Source organism: Hyla sarda, chromosome 12 (assembly GCF_029499605.1).
Source record: "Hyla sarda isolate aHylSar1 chromosome 12, aHylSar1.hap1, whole genome shotgun sequence".
Lineage (NCBI taxonomy): Eukaryota > Metazoa > Chordata > Amphibia > Anura > Hylidae > Hyla > Hyla sarda.
In genome coordinates, this window is record NC_079200.1 from 85,390,712 (window position 1) to 85,412,802 (window position 22,091).

The following is a 22,091-nucleotide window of genomic DNA, read 5'->3' on the forward strand; positions in this document are numbered from 1 at the left end:
ATACAGCAGCTGATAAGTACTGGAAGATTTAAGGATTTTTATAAGAATTAATTTACAAATCTGTTTAAAGGGATTCTCTACCATAAGGTGATTTTGGTAAATACCTGCCAGTCTATTTTAACCGCTTGGGGACGCAGGGGAATTCCGGTCACCGGGCGGGGACCGGACCAGGATGCCTGCTGAAATCATTTAGCAGGCATCCCTTGACAACACCTGGGGGGGTCCTGAGTCCGTTACCGGCTGACAAATCAGGACTCCTGCTGTGGGGGTGTCCCTAACGGCATCCACTCTGGCTCTACTCCGGAGGGCGAGAGCGGGTGCTGGAAGTCGATGCTTGAGGCTGGGGCCCCCGATACCCGGCATCGGGGCCCCAGGAGCGGAGTCAGCGGTGGCGGGCAGGAGGATCCGGCGTGCGCAGCAGCAGGAGGTAAGGCTGGTCTCCTGCTGTTGCTTAGCAACAACTCCCAGCATGCACAAAAAGGCATACTGGGAGTTGTTGTAATGCAACAGCAGAAGGCACGACTACAACTCCCAGCATGCCCCTTGGTAGTTTGTGCATGCTGGGAGTTGTAGTTATGCAACAGCTGGAGGCACATATTTTCTATGAAAAAGTGTGCTTCCAGCTGTTGTATAACTACAACCCCCAGCATGCACGGGCAGCCAAAGGGCATGCTGGGAGTTGCAGTAGTGTGCCTCCAACTGTTGCATAAGTACAAGTCCCAGCATGCCCTTCAGCTGTCACTGCATGCTGAGAGTTGTAGCTTTTGCAACAGGTTTGATACCTAACTCACTGTTTCGTAACCAGTGTGCCTACAGCTTTTGCAAACTACAACTCCCAGCATGCACTGATAGACCATATATGTTGGTAGTTGTAGTTTTGTAACAGCTGGAGGTTTGTCCCCCTATGTCAATGTACAGGGTATAATCACACGAGTGGGGGTTTACAGAGAGCTTCTCGCTGCAAGTTTGAGATGCAGCAAATTTTCCACTGCAGCTCAAACTCCCAGCGGGAAACTCGCTGTGAACCCCCGCCCGTGTGAATGTACCCTAAAAACACTACACTACACAAAATAAAAAGTAAAACATGCCACCCTCATGGAGTCTGTTTCTGATCATTTGAGTGGACACATGCACATTTGTGACCTGCTGGAGGTCATTTTGCAGGGCTCGGGCAGTGCTCCTCCTACTCTTCCTTGCACAAAGGCAGAGGTAGCGCGGTCTTGCTGCTGGGTGTTACCCTCCTACGGCCCTCTTTATGTCTCCTGATTTACTGGCCTGTCTCCTGGTAGCGCCTCCATGCTCTGGACACTACGCTGACAGACACAGCAAACCTTCTTGCCACAGCTCGCATTGATGTGCCATCCTGGATGAGCTGCTCACTAACCGAGCCACTTGTGTCGGTTGAAGACTCAGTATCATGCTACCACTAGAGTGAAAGCACCGCCAGCATTCAAAAATGACCAAAACATCAGCCAGGAAGCATAGGAACTAAGAAGTGGTCTGTGGTCACCACCTGCAGAACCACTCCTTTATTGAGGTGTCATGCTAATTGCCTATAATTTCCACCTGTTGTCTGTTCCATTTGCACAACAGCATGTGAAATTGATTGTCAATCAGTGTTGCTTCCTGAGTGGACATTGGGATTTCACAGAAGTGTGATTGACTTGGAGTAACATTGTGTTGTTTAAGTGTTCTCTTTATTTTTTTGAGCAGTGTATAATTGCATGTAGCCAGTTGCCTGTAGTGGTAGACCCCACTACCAACATGCCTTTTCCATTGAAATCCAGGCGCAAAAACAGACTTTAACAAAGTTCTCAGCATCTATGGTCTGCTAGGGATTTAAGGGGTACTCCGCACCTAGACATATTATCCCCTATCCGAAGGGGATGTGTTCAACAGTTTTTTTCAACAGTTTTTTTTCACCCGGTGTATATATACTGTACTGTATGCATAAAATATTTTAGAGCATCTGGTCCTATTGCAGTACATGAACAGCAGGGGGTGCTGTGTGAGCACACTTCTCATTGACTGCTGGGGGAGGGTGTGTCAGGTAGGTTCTTCTGTTAAAGAAATGAGTGTAGAGCAGATAATAGAAATGCAGGAAACCATAATTAATGTGCCTAAGGCCAGTGCAGACCAACATAATACAACCACATTTTTACATCCGTATTTCACAGCAAGTCCCAGTCTGACTACACAACTGATGACCCCCAACTGAGAGCATCAAGAGGATTTATGACACATTTGGTGCAAATCCTTAGATCCACTGTTGGACAGGGACTCATCTGAAAATGGTCTCATTCTGTGCAGACTACTGTATTTTTCACCTCACTACTAAATTCTATCCCCACGTTATGAGATACACTACTGCAGTAAGCTGTGATTGATATCATGGCTCAACTTGAGCTCTACAACCACCCTATATATAACATCTCCACACCCAGTGTATCCTCTGCGTGACTAAAGTGTATCATTAGGCTAAGTTTCTACTTGTTTTTTTTTGGGGGGGGGGGGGGGGGACGCCAAGAAAAACGCCAATTCTGCCGCATGGCATTTTTTCGGCCAAACACGCAGCGGCCAGATGTTAGCTGTAAATCAATGTTAGCTGTAAATCAAAGTCTATGGGAGTCAAAAAGCACCAAGAAAACGATATGTGGGTTTTAACTTTGGCGTTTTTGCAGGCGGTTTTTATTCTTTTTTGGAGTGATGGAGAAACATAGTTACATAGTTAGTACGGTCGAAAAAAGACATATGTCCATCAAGTTCAACCAGGGAATTAAGGGGTAGGGGTGTGGCGCGATATTGGGGAAGGGATGGGATTTTATATTTCTTCATAAGCATTAATGTTATTTTGTTCCATGAATGTATCTAATCCTGTTTTAAAGCTGTTAATTGTTCCTGCTGTGACCAGTTCCTGAGGTAGACCGTTCCATAAATTCACAGTCCTCACGGTAAAGCAGGCGTGTCGCCCCTTGAGACTAAACTTTTTCTTCTCCAGACGGAGGGAGTGCCCCCTCGTCCTTTGGGGGGGTTTAACCTGAAACAGTTTTTCTCCATATTTTTTGTATGGGCCATTAATATACTTATATACGTTTATCATATCCCCCCTTAAACGTCTCTTCTCAAGACTAAACAATTGTAACTCCTTTAATCGCTCCTCATAGCTAAGATGTTCCATGCCCCATATTAGTTTAGTCGCGCGTCTCTGCACCCTTTCCAACTCTGCAGTGTCCCTTTTATGGACAGGTGCCCAAAACTGAACAGCATATTCCAGGTGAGGCCGTACCAATGCTTTATAAAGGGGGAGTATTATGTCCCTGTCCCTTGAGTCCATGCCTCTTTTGATACATGACAATATCCTGCCGGCTTTGGAAGCAGCAGCCTGACATTGCATGCTATTCTGTAGTCTGTGATCTACAAGTACACCCAGATCCTTCTCTACCAGTGACTCTGCCAGTTTAATCCCCCCTAAGACATACGACGCATGCAGGTTATTAGTACCCAGATGCATAACTTTACATTTATCCACATTGAACCTCATTTGCCAAGTGGATGCCCAGACACTTAGTCTATCCAAGTCATCCTGTAACTTATGCACATCCTCTATAGACTGTACCGTGCTACAAAGCTTGGTGTCATCTGCAAAGATAGAAACAGAGCTGTTAATACCATCCTCTATATCATTGATAAATAAATTAAACAGCAGCGGGCCCAGTACTGAACCTTGGGGTACACCACTAATAACCGGGGACCAATCAGAGTACGAATCATTGACCACCACTCTCTGGGTACGATCCATGAGCCAGTGTTCAATCCAGTTACAAACTAAAATTTCCAAACCCAAAGACCTTAACTTACCTGTCAGACGTCTATGAGGGACAGTATCAAATGCTTTAGCAAAATCCAGAAACACTATATCCACAGCCATTCCTCTGTCAAGGCTTCTACTCACCTCTTCATAAAAGCAAATTAGATTGGTTTGACAACTTCTATCCTTAGTAAACCCATGCTGGCTATCACTTATAATACTATTATCCCCTATGTATTCCTGTATATAATCCCTTATAAGTCCTTCAAACAATTTACCCACAATGCACGTTAGACTTACCGGTCTATAGTTTCCTGGGGAAAACCTAGAGCCCTTTTTGAAGATTGGCACCACATTCGTCTTGCGCCAGTCCCTTGGCACAATACCAGATACCAGAGAATCTCTAAATATCATGAACAGGGGTACAGATATTACTGAACTTACCTCTCTAAGAGCTCTTGGGTGTAGTCCATCCGGCCCTGGGGATTTCCTTACATTTATATCACTTAACTTACCTTGTACCATCTCTACATTTAGCCTGTTCCGTACATTACATGATGTGTTACCAGCACTGACCTGGCCAATGTCGGCTCCTTTTTCCATAGTGTATACAGAACTAAAGAACCCATTCAGTAGCTCCGCCTTCTCTTGATCGCCTGTGACAACCTCCCCATTATCATTATTAAGGGGTCCTACATGCTCTGTCCTTGTTTTTTTTGCATTTATATATCTAAAAAAATATTTAGGATTAGTTTTGCTTTCTTTGGCCACCTGTCTCTCGTTTAGAATTTTTGCTGTTTTTATTACATTTTTACAGATTTTATTAAGCTCTTTGTACTGTTTAAATGTTATCGCTGACCCATCAGATTTGTATTTTTTGAAGGCTATTTGTTTGTTGTTTATTGCTCTTTTAACATCATGTGTCAGCCATGTAGGATTTAGTTTTAATCGTTTATATTTGTTCCCCTTTGGTATATATTTAGCTGTATAGTTATTTAGAGTTGATTTAAAGATGTCCCATTTACCTTCTGTATCAGTATTTGACAACACCTCCCTCCAGTCTATGTCCTGTAGTGCAGCCCTCAGCCCAGGGAAATTTGCCTTTTTAAAGTTATATGTTTTTGCCTTCCCCGCCTGTCTTTGTTTTCTACATTTTAAGTCAAAAGTAGCTATATTGTGGTCGCTATTACCAAGGTTTTCCCGCACAGTTACATTACCAACTAGCTCTGCGTTGTTGGAAATGATCAGATCCAACAAGGCATCACTTCTTGTTGGGTCCTCCACAAACTGGCCCATAAAATTATCCTGCAATAAATTTGGGAATTGACGCCCCTTTGTAGTTTTAGCCAACCCCGGACCCCAATCTATATCTGGATAGTTAAAATCTCCCATTATTACCACTGTACCTGCCCGGGCGGCCCTCTCTATTTGTTTATGAAGCCGAACTTCTATCTCTTCAGTGATATTAGGGGGTCTGTAGATTACCTTTTTTTAAATAAAATTCCGTAGGGTACCATTAAAAATAAAAAAGATACAGTAGTGAAGGAAAAAATTGTATCTAATGAAATTTATCTTTTTATAACAACATTTTTATTACTTTTTAAACAGGGATCAATTTATGTGGGCGGGGACCTAAAAATGTAGCCGACAATAATAAAAATGTAGTGTGTGTGTGTTTTTCACTTTTTTCTTTATTTTTAATTTTTATTTAGGTAGTACTACTACTCCCATCATGAAACACACTGTTCCATGATGGGAGTAGTAGAACCTGTACTAATTGACAGATCGCCCGTTGCAATCCTTCTGTATAATGTATAGATGTGGCCGGCCGCTCTTCTATGGTCCCCTGCACTGACGTATATATACACCTATTCATATTTCCCGCAGAGAGCTGTGATTGGCCAGATTGTTCCAGCCAATCACAACTCTGTGGGATATATGAATATGTGTATATATATGGCCGTTCAGGGGACCATAGAAGAGCGGCCGCATCTATACATTATACAGGAGGATCACAGCGGTTGTCAGTTGTGACATCTGCTGTGATCTTTCCTTAACTGCAGGTACTACTACTCCCAACATGGTCCATGCTGGGAGCTGTAGTACCTGCATTAATAGACAGATCGCAGGGGGTGTCAGAACTTACACTGGCTGCGATCTGTCTATTAATGCAGGTACTACAGCTCCCAGCATGAAGCAGAGTGTACTCCATGTTGGGAGTAGTAGTACCTGCAGTTAAGGAAAGATCACAGCTGGTATCACTACTGACACCCGCTGTGATCGTCCTGTCTATAGCAGAGATGGAGCGGCTCTATACAGCGCTCGCATCTCTGCTCTGTACTCCGGCCGGCCACTCATTCATATTTCCCTCAGAGCTGTGATTGGCTGCCACCATCCGGCCAATCACCACCCTGGGCGGAAAATATGAATGATGTTCTATTCACATCACTGGCCGGAGTACAGAGCAGAGATGCGAGTGCTATATTATGGATGATCGCATCGGGTGTCAGGACCCGGGGCGATATGTCTATTAGTACAGGTACTACTACTCCCATCATGGAACAGTCTGTTCCATGCTGGGAGTTGTAGTACTACCTAAAAAAAATAAAAAAAATTGAGGAAAAAAAAAGTGAAACACACACACTTTATTTAAAAAAATATAAAAGATATACATTTCGTTTAATAATTTTTTTTTCCATCACTGCTGCATCCTTTTTTTTTTTTTTTTTTTGGTACTCAATTTTGGGTACCAAAAAAAAACTGCCAAGGTGCAATTTCCACACAAATGAAAAAACGCCAGAAAAAACGCCAGACGCAGGACATTGCATTGGCGTTTTTTCAGGCGTATTTTCCGGCGTTTTATTTAACCCAAAAAACGCAGCACAAAAAAACAAATAGAAACTTAGCCTAACACCTGGTGAATCCTCTGTATGACTAGAGTAGTATCTCAACACCTGGTGTATCCTCTGTGTGACTACAGCAATATCTCAACACTTGGTGTATCCTCTGTGTGACTACAGTAGTATCTCAACACCTGGTGTATCCTCTGTGTCACTACAGTAGTATCTCAACACCTGGTGTATCCTCTGTGTCACTACAGCAGTATCTCAACACCTGGTGTATCCTCTGTGTCACTACAGTAGTATCTCAACACCTGGTGTATCCTCTGTGTGACTACAGCAGTATCTCAACACCTGGTGTATCCTCTGTGTCACTACAGCAGTATCTCAACACCTGGTGTATCCTCTGTGTGACTACAGTAGTATCTCAACACCTGGTGTAACCTCTCTGTGACTACAGTAGTATCTCAACACCTGGTGTATCCTCTGTGTGACTACAGCAGTATCTCAACACCTGGTGTATCCTCTGTGTGACTACAGTAGTATCTCAACACCTGGTGTATACTCTGTGTGACTACACCAGCAGTGGCGTTGCGAGGGTTGGTGTCACCCGGTGTGGTAGAAAATGGTGTCACCCCATACCTACAACCCCCCAAATGAGTTTTTAGCCTGTTGAGACAGACGCCACTGGTGTAGCACATTGTGAAAAATTCCAGTATAATAATCGAATATACCAATTGCCACAGAATGGCGCTAAAGAAGTTTTCACCATTTAAAACTAAAGCTCCCAGTAGGACCTAAGCAGTGGTAAGGTTATGCTGGGAGTTGTAGTTTCACTCATCATAACTACAGAACTTACAAGTGACTACAGCTCTGATGGGACATAGTGAGGAGAATACACAATAATATCAGTGACTACAGGTGACGTCTTCTCTATAGTGAGGAGAATAAACAATAATATCAGTGACTACAGGTGACGTCTTCTCTATAGTGAGGAGAATACACAATAATATCAGTGACTACAGGTGACGTCTTCTCTATGGTGAGGAGAATACACAATAATATCAGTGACTACAGGTGATGTCTCCTTTATTGTCTTTCCTTATATAATTCAGTCGGTACATACCGCTAGGACTGGTTCCAGCTACATTTTCACTCTGTCGAACTTGACTAGAACCCAGATGGCTCCTCACGGTGTCAGCAGATTCTGAGCCTCTATATGAAAACAATAATTAATAAAACCCAACCAGACACTGTATCCTCTAAATATAATACTACCCCACACACTGCGCTCCCTCAGAATATAACCCTGTCCCATACTGTAGCCCACAAAAAACGTTCCACCCCATATATACCTTACAATATACACTATTCCTTCATAAATGCAAAACAAACTATGCCCCATAAAACAATTATACACTAGTGGATGTCAGTATCCCAAGTATCCTTAACCCCCAAACCCCTCTCATGTCACCCTCATCATCACCCCTGCATTACTGTGTCTCCTCCACAGCAAGAGCTGGAGGCTCCTTGTTTGGGAACACACTGCCAAAATGTACTAACCTATTTTCTGTGCTTTTCTTCTAATTTCAGATACGTGTATGCTGAGGATAACTATTGATTTCTATGGACTACGTCAATGACCAGCGTTTTTTGAATTTAAATCCATTTTTTTTTTTTAAGTTTGTTTTTCCCCGTCTTTTCATTCTCAGCCAGATGCCAACCAAGCAGCAACAGCCTGACATTACCAGGGTGGTCGAGGACCATTGTTACTGGCCTTCCCCAGCCTAAATAACACCAGCTTGTTACCGCCTAGGCACAGGAGCGCTATATTTGACGCTCCCGGACTGTTGGTACCGGCTCTTCCCGGCACCCCTGTGGCGGGGTAAAAATTGGGGGTTAGCACTAGCTGGTTTTGGGGCTAACGCTAAGCCCAGCTTAGTAATGGACTATGTCTATAAGGACTGCTTCCACTACTAAGCCTGTAAAGTAAATTTAAAAAAAAATACAACACCACACGGAAAAAAACATTTTATTACAAAAATAACTCCCCCCACAACCAGCCCTTGTTAACAATTTTATTGACATTTTTTAACGCAGGTCATCGATGTAGTCCACAGGATACACGTATCTGAAACAAGAAGAAAAGAAAAGCACAGAAAATGGTACATTACAACATTTTTTTGGTGCTCTCCACTGGGGAGAGCATCCATAAAGCAGTGTGTTCTCAAACAGCCTTTGGGGTGCTACTACTGCCAGGAGGATGATCCTGCCGATGGATCCCCTCACCTAGGGTCCCCTGCCAAGGGTCCCCTCGCCTGGCAGTAGCATCTATACCATCCATCGGCAGGATCATCCTCCTGACAGTAGCACCCCCATCATCCACCAGCAACTCCCCTCCCCCATGTGGTATTAGCACCCCTCATCATTCGTCAGCAGGATCTGCTGATGGGGGTGCTACAGCTGGGGGGGGGGGTGTTGCTGGTGGATGATGAGGATGCTACTGCCCCCCCGGCAGTAGCACCCCCATCATTCATCGGCAGGATCATCCTCCTGCCAGTGGCACCCCTGTCATCCATCGGCAGCACCATCCTCCTGGATGATAGGGGTGCTACTGCCAGGAGGATGATCCTGCCGATGGATGATGGGGGTGCTACTGCCCTCCACCCCCCCTGGCAGTGGCACCCCAATCATCCATTGGCAGCACCATCCTCCTGATTATATTTTATTTTATTTCCCCCCACATTAGGTTGGCAGTATAGTCCCCCCCCCATTAGGCTGGCAGTATAGTTCCCCCCACATCTTGGTAGGCAGTGGCCCCCACAGACATACAGCCTTCAGCCATATACAGTGTATGGCTGGAAGCTGTATGTCTGTGTACTTCTGTGCTCCGACCACCACTCCTCCCGTCAAGGGTCATGATCTACTGCTATGGCCTATTGGCCATTAAATTAGGGACCGGAGGAGCGGTGGTCGGAGCACCAAAGATGACGTGCCGCTGGTAACCTATTATGCGAGTGTCCTCCTTCTAGCTGCTCCGCTCTTTTTCTATGGGCACAAACACGGCCCCGTTGACCCCCCCCTCCTGGATCCGCCATTAATCCAGAGACTGTACCAACATGGGTTTATACGGGATAGGCCCTGTCTGACTATTCTGATCAGCTTCTATGAGAAGGTCAGTTATAGATTAGACCTGGGTGAAGCTGTGGATGTTGTATAACTGGACATTAAGGCATTTGATACTGTGCCACACAAAAGGTTAGTACATAAAATGAGGATACTAGGACTAGGGGAGGCTATATGTAAATGTGTTAGCAAGTAGCTCTATGATAGGAAGCAGAGGGTGCGGTACCACAGGGGTCAGTACTGGGTCCATTTCTCTTTAATATGTTTATTAATAACCTTACATTACAAAGTATAATTTCTATATTGTCAGATGACACTAAACTGGGTAAGGTGATCAGCACAGAGGAGGACAATATAATATTACAGAGGGATTGCACTTGGGGTGTAGAAAAAAATGTACAGTTAGGTGCTAAAAAATATGACATTAGGTAAAACTACCAAAAAGGACTTAGGGGGTACTGGTGGACAGTAAGCTCAATTTTAGTGATCAGTGCCATACAGCTGCTGCCAAGGCCAACAAAACCATGGGATGTATCAAGAGATGCATAGAGGCATATAGGCCCACATTTATCATTTTAGTGTAAGTGAAGCATTTTTTGACCTCTTTTTTTGTGTGCTGGTAATGTGTAGGAGCACCAAATTTATTAAATGGCCAAAGAGCATTTGATACATTTTGTGCAGGTCACATTTACTGAAATTTCTCTCTTCACATACACCAAAAAGCTACACCATGTCTGGGCTGGTGTAGTTTTAGAGACTTTTCAGTGGCTTTGCGCCTTTTTTGCTCCTTTACACAAAAAGGCGCAGTTGATAAAACCCTTCTATATCATGTGTATTGCCAAAATCAGTGGATTGCAACTCAAAATCAGCAGAAATGTGTAAACCAAAAGGTGCAAAAAAACCCTGCTTGCTCCCTTTTTTGCCCCTTTTTTGACACAAAAAACAGTCTAAAGACAATGATAAATGTGGGCCCCTCCGTATACACTTGCACAGTGCAAGAGCAAAAAAATAGATATAGTTTTTCCTCTGTATTGATTGTTCAGTCATTACAAGTCATACAATAAATTAGACCACATATGGAGTATTGTGTCCAATTTTAGGCACCTGTATATAAGAAGGACATGGCTGAACTGGAGAGAGTGCAGAGGAGGGTGACAAAGATAAGTAATGGTATGGGAGGATTACAGGACCAAGACAGGTTATCAAGCTTGGAGTTATTTAGTTTGGAGAAGAGACGTCTTAGGGGCGATCTGATCACAATGTACAAATATATGAATGGACATGTGGTGGCCCAGTACAGGAGTTGTTACGCCGTACCCTTGCTGCCCTGTCAGGCGGCCTCCCTTCAGTGTCCCCTGGGCCCTCTTTTCACTTATCCCCGTATGTACATATGTTTACTAGTGTTGAGCGGCATAGGCCATATTCGAATTCGCGAATATTCGCGAATATATGGCCGAATATTCGTCATATTCGCAAATATTCGCATAGTCGCAATATTCTCGTTTTATTTTCGCATATGCGAATATTCGCGTGTGCGAAAATTAACATAAGTGAAAATTAGCATATACAAAAATTAGCATAAGCGAAAATTCGCATGTGCGAAAATTAGCATATGCAAATTTTCGTATATGCGAAAATTTGCATACCAGTCTCACACAGTAGTATTAGAGCCTTCTTTACACCACATAAGCTGGAAGCAGAGAGGGATGATCACTGTGATGTGTACTGTGAAAAAAAAAACCAAAAAAAACAAATATTCGTAATTACGAATATATAGCGCTATATTTGCGAATATTCGCGAATTCGCGAATATGCGATATTCGCAAATAAAATTCGAATTGCGAATATTCGCGAGCAACACTAATGTTTACCATGTAATGTATTGTGTAATATGTGAAGAAAGTGTTGTCACTTTAAGACTGTTTAACATGTGTGTTGTCTCCCCCATATAAGCCCTGGGTGGAGCCTCTGCTCGCTCTCTTGGAGCTCAGAGCTCTTTTTGCTGAGGTCCAGTTCAGTCGAGTCTAGGAGTGTGTCTGTAGTCATAGGAGGCCTCAAGTCAAGTCTGCAGCCACAAGCTACATGTAAGCCACAGTCACAGTATTGTCAGTCATAAGTCAGTCAAGTGATCTGTCACGTCATCGTGGCCTGCCCTAAATTTCCTGTTCTACTACAAGTCCCAGCAAGCCCGTAAGGTCTCTGAAGTCACTGGTCACCTCCGTGGGCCTGGCTGAACTGTATAGACTTTTTCACCTGTCTAACCTCAGTAAAGCTACCGTTGTCCGTAACTCGGAGTCGGAGTCATTATTACCCCCGTGCCTAGTCCAGGATCCAGCGGTATACCGTCGGGTGGTATTGAGGATAAACCACACCCTGGTGTCATGAATACAAGGGGTTAATACCATCTGCCCCTAGGGCAATTCCATCTGCCCTGCATCACACCCTCTACCACAACTTTTGGCTTCCTACAAACAGGATATGGGTGTGTGCTTTATGCCTAAAGTCCTCCCCCAGTCTGAACTGTGTCTAGTATTGTCCAAAAATCGCATGCCATTGTGAATAAAATTTTCGCCAGAAAGTGTACGGGACTTTGTCAGTGGAAAGTGTTTTACCCGAGGCGCTTGTGAAATAGAGGGGAGAGGTGAAGAAAGGACTGTTATTTGCTATTGTGAACTGCTGAGAGTTGGTACCTAAAAGGGTTAACTTGGTCCGGTGTTTCCCGCCCGAGCGGTCACAGCTCGGCCCCATCAGTCCCCAGCAGTGATGCCTCCTCAGCACGGCAAGGAGGAACCGAAGAGTCGCCCTGTGTTGCACAGGGGAAGATTTTGCCGACCAGACCAAAGCAGGAAATTCTCTGGGCACAGCCATATTGGAAGCTCTGGCTGTTGTGTTCGTCTCTGTGGTTATTTGTCAAGCACCCGTTGCAGCGCAGACTCTGCAGCACCAACGATTGCCAGTATTAGGTCTCCAGTGTCAGTAGCTGTCAGTCTTAACCCATTAGTGCCTGCAAGTCTGGTCGCAAGACTATTCACAACCGAGTGCCTGCAAAATAGAGGGGGAGCATCCATTACAGTACCCCCATTAGCCAAGTCAAAGCCGCTGCAGCGCTACATTAAGCATCTTAAAGGAGGACGCACCTTATTTCTCTTAAAGCAACAGCCCACTCAAAAATCAACAGGATGTCAGAACCCAGATCTCCAGATCAACCAGGTGCCAGCGCTCCTTCATCTCCAGCAGCGAGGTCATCCCCTGCCCCAGCTGTCATGACCTTGCCTGCCCTGCCTGCAGTCAACATCAACAGTCCTGGTGTTCCAGCATCTGCACCGGTATTCATGGGGAACCCTGTCCTCCCTACCTACAATGGAGACCCCTTCACCTTGAGGGATTTTAAAGAGAGGATCCAGAGTTTGTTTGTCTTTTACTCTTTCCCTCCTAACTAACAGGTGCAATTGCTCACAGGACAACTACAAGGACCAGTGTTAGAGGAAGTCCGCAACTGGCCAGCCTCCGAGAAGGCAACTGTAGAGCAGATCTTTGAAGGACTGTACCAGGTATTTGAGTCACAGTCTCCATCAGAGGTACGTCTCCGGCTGTATGAAAGGCGACAAAAGCAAGGTGAGACCTTGAAAACATATGCCGTAGCCCTCCAGAATCCCCTAGAGACTGTCCTAAAATGAGATGGTATAACTCTCGAGCAGGGCAACAAGGTGTTAATGGACAGATTTATCGATGGGGCTCTTAGTAATTGGGACAAGGCACAGCGTAGAATGTTAGCGGTCCAAAACCCCAACATGTCGTGCCCTGCTTTCAAAAGTCTGGCTATCCAAGTGATTGAGTCCTGGACTGAGTTAGAGGAAGTTTGTACACCCCTTACATCCGTTCTAGAGCTTCTAGGGGTGGTATCCAGACCTATACCACCACAGTCATCAGCCCCCGCCCCAGTGTCCTTTACTTTGCCAGTCACCGCAGCCTCAGATTTACAGTGTTAGGCAGGACATTGAACAACTGACTAAGGCTATGAAGGAGCTTGCCACCCGGGCCGCTCCACCTGACCGCAAATTGCCCCTGCCTAGAATACCTGCCCCTGCTCCTCCACGCAATTTCAATTACCACTATCCTCTGCCCAGTAGACCCTGAGGGCCTCAAAGACCCTTTTGCACTTACTGTAATAAGTCAGGACATTGGAAAATGCAGTGTTGGGATTTAAACGGATTTCCCCTGAGAACGAGGACCGGCCCTCAGGAAAACAGTCATCAGGTCCAATCCCCGAATGACCAAAGTCAAGACTCTCATTTTATGTCGCCTACTGTCCCTATGTAAAAATTGTTGTAGAAGGTGTACCGTTTGAGGCATTGATAGATAAAGGGTCACAAGTGTCTACTATACCTAAAAGTGTTTTCTATCAGCATTGGGGTGCTAGTTTATTGTGTGAGCCTGATGATGTTAACTTCTGAGTAGTTGCTGGTAATGGGCAACCAGTCCCTAGACATGGATACTGGGAGCCAACCATTCAGTTGGGAGAACATGTACTTAGCGGGCAAGGAGTGATTGTAACTAATGTGACATATAAGGGGTCTGCTAAGTTTATCTTAGGGATGAACATTATGAAGAACTGTACAACACAAATAGGGAAACATAGCTGCACATCCACCATTTGTATTTTGATCTACCTGCTTCTCAGCATAATAAAAAAAAAACTAACAGGTTGTTAGTATGCATTTTGATCAAAAAGTATAAGCCCACTCACCATGTCAAGGTCACATAGTCAGAGTGGGTCCCTAACTTAACACTGGCCAAGCGTCGGGCGGCGACCACTGCCTCCGAGACACCATGCCCACAGGGGGGAATGACCCAGTGGCCAGGCAGCCCCACTGCTGCCCAACCAAGCCCCTGGCTTTGGGCCGCATCACCCCACAGTCAAAGCATCACAGAAACAATGGCCGCCACAGAGAACCACGCCAGTGTGAACACTTACCATGTGCTCCCTGTCAGAGGGCTGGGAGAATGTAAGGAGGAAATCCTTATGCTGTCTCCTGCTATTTAAAAATGCCTGGGCCGAATGGGTGGAGTGGAGTGCTGGCCATGGAAGAAGGGAGAGACTACAAATGTACAACACAAATAGAGAAACATAGCCGCACATCCACCATTTGTATTTTGATCTACTTGCTTCTCAGCATAATTTAAAAAAACTAACAGTTTGTAAGTATACATTTTGATCAACTGGCTAGGTGGCCTTGATGTGGTGACATCAAAATGTATAATAACAACCTTTTAGTTTTTTAAATTATGCTGAGTAAATCAATTTACAAATGGTGGATGTGCGGCTATGTTTCTCTATTTGTGTTGTACATTATGAAGAATTGTTTCACTGAAGTGTTAGATGCCTTGCATGTCTCTCTTCCCAATATGTCCCCTTTAGGCCAGCGGGCTGCGCAGCACCACTTGAAAGTCCTATAGGCGGAGCAGAAGTGTGCCAACATGCAAGGTGAAATCTGCAGAGTACGAGTTTAAGACATCAGGTTGGTGACCTTACAACCCAACATGGAGACCATCATCTGGTGTCGTGCCCATCCCAGAGTCAAGAATAGGGACTATCAAACCCTGCTGGAACCCATGCATTTGGAAGATCATCCTCAGGTTCGAGCTGGGAGAAGCCTTGTCACTTTCACCAACGGGAGACTCCTAGAGTCGAAGGACATTGTGATGGAATGTCTGGTGGCCCGACAGTGTGAAGCTCAAGTGGCCGAAGGATCCGGCAGGAGCTCTCCAGAGTCCTGGTGGGCGCAACTCCAGGTTGGCGACGACACTACCCCAAGGGACCAAGTCAATAGAATCATCAGTGTCGCCAAGAGGTACCATGAGGCTTTCAGAAAGCTCCCCACAGACTTTGGGCAGACTTCAGTGATCCAGCACCAAAGACGCAGACATGATCCAAGAGAGTCAGAGCCCCTGGGCAGCGCCACTTGTCCTGGTCAAGAAGAAAGACAGAGCCATCCGCTTCTGTGTCAACTTTAGGAAACTTAATAATGTTACACACAAGGATGCCTACCCATTGCCAAAGATCGAGGAGTCACTCACAGCCCTCGGGTCTGCTGCTTACTTCTCCACCCTGGACTTAACCAGCAGATATTGACAAGTGCCCATGGCTGTGGAGGACCGGGAAAAGACTGCCTTTGTGACACCCATGGGACTGTTCGAGTTTAAAAGTATGCCGTTTGGGCTGTGCAATGCCCCTCGTATGTTCCAACGTCTGATTGAAAATTCAGATGGGCCAGGCACCTTTCCAAGTGCCCTATTGTACCTGGACGTCGTTATTATGTATTCCAAGTCCTACTGGGAACACCTCAGCCATCTGTCAGATGTGCCTCAAGTCCTAATCAAGCATGGATTGAAGATTAAACCGTCAAAGTGTCATTTACTCAAACCTCAAGTCCATTACCTGGGTCATGTTGTCAGTGCAGAGGGAGTCTAGCCCAATCCTGAAAAGATGGAAGTTGTAAAGAACTGGCCAACCCCACACACGGTAAAATATGTCAGGAGCTTCCTGGGATTTGCCGGCTACAAATGCCATTTAATCCCACCCTTCGCCCAGATTGCAGAACCCCGCACAGCTCTCTTATGGGGTACAGCGAAGGAGAACTACAGTGGAAGACTACCTGTTGAATGGGACGAAGAGCAAGAGATCACATTCCGAGCTCTTAAACGTATGCTGACAGAACCACCCATCTTGGCGTTTCCAGACCGTTCCGGCTGTATACTGATGCCAGTTTTGAAGGTCTGGGAGCTGTTCTGTCCCAAGTCGAGGAAGGGCAAGAGCGAGTAATTGCCTATGCCAGTCGTAACCTGCGAGGAGCAGAGAAGAACGATGCAAATTACAGCTCCTTCAAGTTGGAACTTCTCGCCTTGGTATGGGCCGTGACTGAAAAGTTTAAAGACTACTTGGCTGCCACACCGTTCACTGTCTACACGGATAATAACCAGTTGGCCCATCTGAACACTGCCAAGTTGGGTGCCATCGAACAGCGGTGAACTTTAAGATTAGCCAATTACAGTTTCACCATCAAGTACAGAAGCGGCAGGTCAAATGTCAATGCCGATGTACTGCCACAAATGAGGACGGCGAGGAACCCCCGTCGAAGACTGGTGGGAAGACATGGAGATGCCCCATTCTATAAACGGTTCGTGAATCAGAATGTTGTGACCGCCCTCATGGATGGTTAGCCCAGGTCCGAAAAGGTTAAAGAAGACCTGTACACCTGGAAGACTCTTCAAGATGAAAGTCGAGTCTTGGGGGATCTGTTGGACTACCTTCTGATGAAAAAGGTATCAACCTGGGCCCAGTGTGATTATGAACTGAAACGTCTTTGTCGACAGACGAAGCGACTGTTTGTGCTCAAAGGACTGTTGTACCGAAATTCTTTGGATCTGGTCACTGGTGATCGACTTCATCAGATTCTGGTTCCCTGAAGAGACGCGGTGATGGTCCTCAATGCATACCATGACCAGTCAGGACACTTTCGAGTCCACAAGACCGAAGCTACAGTCAGGCAAAGATTCTATTGGATCAGAATGCGGAGTGACATAGAGAAATGGTGCAGTGAATGTGCTGTCTGTTACGTCACCAAGAACATGCGCAAGGACGCAAGAGCACCCCTCCATTCCATCCAGAGTGAAAGGCCTAACCAGTTGGTCGCGCTAGACCATGTCAAGTTGTCTCCTACCCGGTCCGGTTACACTTGTGCTCTCACCATGGTGGATCACTACTCTAAATGGGTTGTCGTTTTACCCGTTAAAGACATCACAGCTAAGACAGCGGCTCAGATGTTCTACTCCAATTGGGTGCAAACCCTTGGGTGTCCGGAGTCTGTCCTAACAGACCGTGGAATGGCCTTCGAGGCCCAACTCTTCCAAGAGTATGTCAATTCTATGCCTCCAAGAAAATCCGGACTACGGCTTAAAACCCCCAGGGGAACGGGCTCTGTGAGCGCATCAATCAAGTCTTTATCCACATGTTGCGAGCAGCCTCTGTGAAGACAAGAAGAGTGGCCCCAACTGCTGCCCGATCTATTGGAGATCTATAATAACACAGTCCTCTGTTCTATGGGGTACACCCCTTTCTATTTGATGATGGGGAGACATGGGCAGCTGCCTAAGGACCGAACATTTGGTCTCCAAGCCCCGTTTAACAACTCTCCTCAAGCCTCCCTGGAGTGGGTCTCTGACCACCAGAGAAGAATACAAGAGGCCAAAGAAATTGACAGCAAGAAGATGAGCGAGGCCCGGCAGAGACCACAGGAGGGGTATAACCGCCATGCCTCTGCCAAACCACTTAAAATGAGCAATAAAGTCTAGCTGCGGAAGTTTCCAAGGACCCACAAGTTAGACTCTATCTGGGAGACAGAACCGTACAGGGTGATGGCCGTACCTTATCTGGAATCTGATGTATATGAAGTACAAAAGCCTGAGTACGAGCCGCAAGTTGTTCACCAAAACCGAATCAAGTTATGTCTGAAAGAAGATCTACCAGTGATTCCAACACCACCTCCTCTGGCTGTCAGACCTGCGAGAGAGTACGTCCCGGATGAAGGAATCCACCCATCCACGGATTTCCCCATGTTTTCTCCAAATCAGCCTGCGATCTGTGTCTCACCAACCCCAGGGCTGGTTCAACCCATACTATTCTCCACGCCAGTCCCAGTCTTGTCACAGTTGGCTCTGGCCTACACACCAGTCTCCAGAGTGCCATCCCTGTCTCCAGCCTCTCCAGCATCGATGCCAGTGACTCTGGGTCCAGCCAGTCCTGAATTAATACCAGCTCCTGAGTTCGCTGAGGAAGAGCCAGCCGCAGCTCCAGAAGAACCAAGAGCTCCAGAAAACACAAGAGTTCCAGACTCTCTAGAAGTGTTGTTGCGCAGGTCCCAAAGGCCAACACAAGGACAAATGCCAGATAGGTACAAAGAGTAAGTCACAGTACATTGTATAAAGTTGTACCACATATAGTCCACTGTAGTAAGTCTATATATCACTAATTTAGTCTAGTCATATGTAATGTCTAGATTAGGACTGTAGCAAAATGTATATTCCCAGTCCACAAATATCAAAGGTATGTATGTCTAACATTTTTCCTGTCCATGTGTACAGGGTTCTCTACTGGCCAGAGGGTTCCTCTGAAAAGATAAATAAGCACGTGTAGGGACAGAGTGCGGTAGGGAAAGGTAACTTCGTTGTATAGTATATAATTACCTATTGAGTTCTGGGGAGAAGTGGTTAGTGCCGATGGGCCCCAGCAGCTAAGGCATTGGGTAAAGAGCCTCTGGCAGCCCAATCTGCAAATTATGTGCTTCAGTGTTTAGAGTGTGTTACAAATGCAGTTACATGGGTAATGAATATAACATGTTTGAGTTTTGATATCACCAAGAGCATGTATGGACATTTTTCGTTAAGTGCTACATGGACTCGTTTCTGTTTTGCTTTCTATAATCAGACCTGTAAAGGACATTTTACACATATGCCCCAGGAACTGTTGTCACTAAGCCCCAGTGGCCACTTACGGTTGTCCACCCTCCAGGACTTGGCGCCGAGGACGGCTGTGTTTAAGAGGGGGAGTGTGTGGTGGCCCAGTATTGGAGTTGTTGCCCCGTACCCTTGCTGCCCTGTGCAGCAGCCTTCCTTCAGTGTCCTCTGGGCCCCCCTTGCATTTGTCCCCTTATGTACATATGTTTACCATGCATACTGTGTAATGTGTGAAGAAAGCGTTGTCACTTTAACTCCTTAACGACGCAGGACGTATATTTACGTCCTGCGCCGGCTCCCGCGATATGAAGCGGGATCGCGCCGCGATCCCGCATCATATCGCGTCGGTCCCGGCGCTAATCAACGGCCGGGACCTGCGGCTAATACCACACATCGCCGATCGCGGCGATGTGCGGTATTAACCCTTTAGAAGCGGCGGATGACCGCCGCTTCTAAAGTGAAACTGAAAGTGACCCGGCTGCTCAGTCGGGCTGTTCGGGACCGCCGCGGTGAAATCGCGGCGTCCCGAACAGCTGACCGGACACCGGGAGGGCCCTTACCTGCCTACCCGGTGTCCGATCGACGAATGACTGCTCCGTGCCTGAGATCCAGGCAGGAGCAGTCAAGCGCCGATAATGCTGATCACAGGCGTGTTAATACACGCCAGTGATCAGCATAGGAGATCAGTGTGTGCAGTGTTATAGGTCCCTATGGGACCTATAACACTGCAAAAAAAAAGTTAAAAAAAAGTGTTAATAAAGGTCATTTAACCCCTTCCCTAATAAAAGTTTGAATCACCCCCCTTTTCCCATAAAAAAATAACAGTGTAAAAAAAAAAAAAAACATATGTGGTATCGCCGCGTGCGTAAATGTCCGAACTATAAAAATATATCATTAATTAAGCCGTACGGTCAATGGCGTACGCGCAAAAAAATTCCAAAGTCCAAAAAAGCGTATTTTGGTCACTTTTTATAACATTAAAAAATGAATAAAAAGTGATAAAAAAGTACGATCAAAACAAAAATCATACCGATAAAAACTTCAGATCACGGGGCAAAAAATGAGTCCTCATACCGCCCCGTACGTGGAAAAATAAAAAAGTTATAGGGGTCAGAAGATGACATTTTTAAACGTATAAATTTTCCTGCATGTAGTTATGATTTTTTCCAGAAGTGCGACAAAATCAAACCTATATAAGTAGGGTATCATTTTAACCGTATGGACCTACAGAATAATGATAAGGTGTAATTTTTACCGAAATATGCACTGCGTAGAAACGGAAGCCCCCAAAAGTAACAAAATGGCGTTTTTTTCCGATTTTGTCGCACAATGATTTTTTTTTCTGTTTCGCCGTGCATTTTTGGGTAAAATGACTAATGTCACTGCAAAGTAGAATTGGCGACGCAAAAAATAAGCCATAATATGGATTTTTAGGTGGAAAATTGAAAGTGTTATGATTTTTAAAAGGTAAGGAGGAAAAAACAAAAGTGCAAAAACGGAAAAACCCTGAGTCCTTAAGGGGTTAAGACTGTTTAACATGTGAGTTGTCATGTGATTGTTACCCAGGAGGTATCAGTGACCAGGTGACCTAGGGGTGACCAATGGGACCCCACCAGAGTCTCCCCCATATAAGCCCTGGGTGGAGCCTCTGCTCGCTCTCTTGGAGCTTAGAGCTCTTTTTGCTGAGGTCCAGTGCAGTCGAGTCTAGGAGTGTGTCTGTAGTCATAGGAGGCCTCAAGTCCAGTCTGCAGCCACAAACTACAAGTAAGCCACAGTCACAGCATTGTCAGTCACAAGCCAGTCAAGTCAAAGTCATCCGTCAAGTCAGCGTGGCCTGCACTAAATTGTCCCGTTCTACTACAAGTCCCAGCAAGCCCATAAGGTCTCTGAAGTCACTGGTCACCTCCATGGGCCTGGCTGAACTGTGTAGACTTCTTCACCTGTCTAACCTCAGTAAAGCTACCGTTGTCTGTAACTTGGTGTAAGAGTCATTATTGCCCCCGTGCCTAGCCCAGGATCCAGTGGTATACCTTCAGGTGGTATTGATGATAAACACAAATACAAGGGGTTAATGCCATCTGCCCCTAGGGTAATTCCATCTGCCCTGAATCACACCGTCTACCACAGACAGTACAGACATATTTCTAGTAATCTTTTTATACCTAGGCCGGTAACCATGACAAGGGGGCATCCTCTAGGTCTAGAGGAAAGAAGGTATTACCATCTTCACAGGCGGGGATTCCTTACTGTAAGAGCAGTGAGATTTATGGGACTCTCTGCTACATGATGTTGGGATGTCTGACTCAATAAACAAGTTCTAGGGGGCCTTGATGTTTTTTCTGGAAAAATTTTACAGGTTATGGACACTAGATTTATGGGGATAGAATGTTGAGCCAGGGATTTATTCTGATTTCCATTCTGTCATGGGGCAATTGGCATCAGTCTCATGGTGTTTTTTTTTGCCTTCCTCTGGATCAACATAGTAGGGTTTTAGTTTGAACTTGATGGACCTTACAAACTATGGGGAAGACTCAGAAAAATAAAAGAACCTTGGTTGCTATGAGTAACTAGATAACTTTTCTTCAGCACAGGTCTTGATGACTCTCCCACTATGTTAATATGAAAGTGGTGCAGTTGCCAATAGCAACCAATTGCTTCTTTAATTTTTAAGATACCCTTTTTTTTAATTAATGAAAGAAGCAATTTGATTGCTATGGGAAACTCTTCCTCTATTCCCCTACACAGTCTTATGTCACCTTCTCTTGTTGTCTAGGTGACCACTTCAGGTCACATCCTAGGGGCGG

At 45.5% G+C, this 22,091-nt stretch overlaps 1 protein-coding gene across 5 annotated transcripts in view; it reads left to right on the forward strand.

The window, feature by feature from the left end:
* Nucleotides 1-22,091, forward strand: part of ARHGAP27 (Rho GTPase activating protein 27) — a 102,934-nt gene that overhangs the window by 12,858 nt on the left and 67,985 nt on the right. Inside the window, exon 1 of one of the 5 annotated variants that reach the window (XM_056548379.1) lies at nt 13,224-13,352. The exons of 3 other annotated variants lie outside the window; for them this stretch is intronic. Coding sequence is in view for 1 of the 2 variants with exons in the window: in XM_056548377.1 (XP_056404352.1) it covers nt 13,369-13,389 (21 nt within the window). In the remaining variant the exon portion in view is untranslated. Of the gene's footprint in view, nt 1-13,223; nt 13,390-22,091 lie in introns of those variants that run through there. One more of the 5 variants, XM_056548377.1, reaches the window with a different exon arrangement.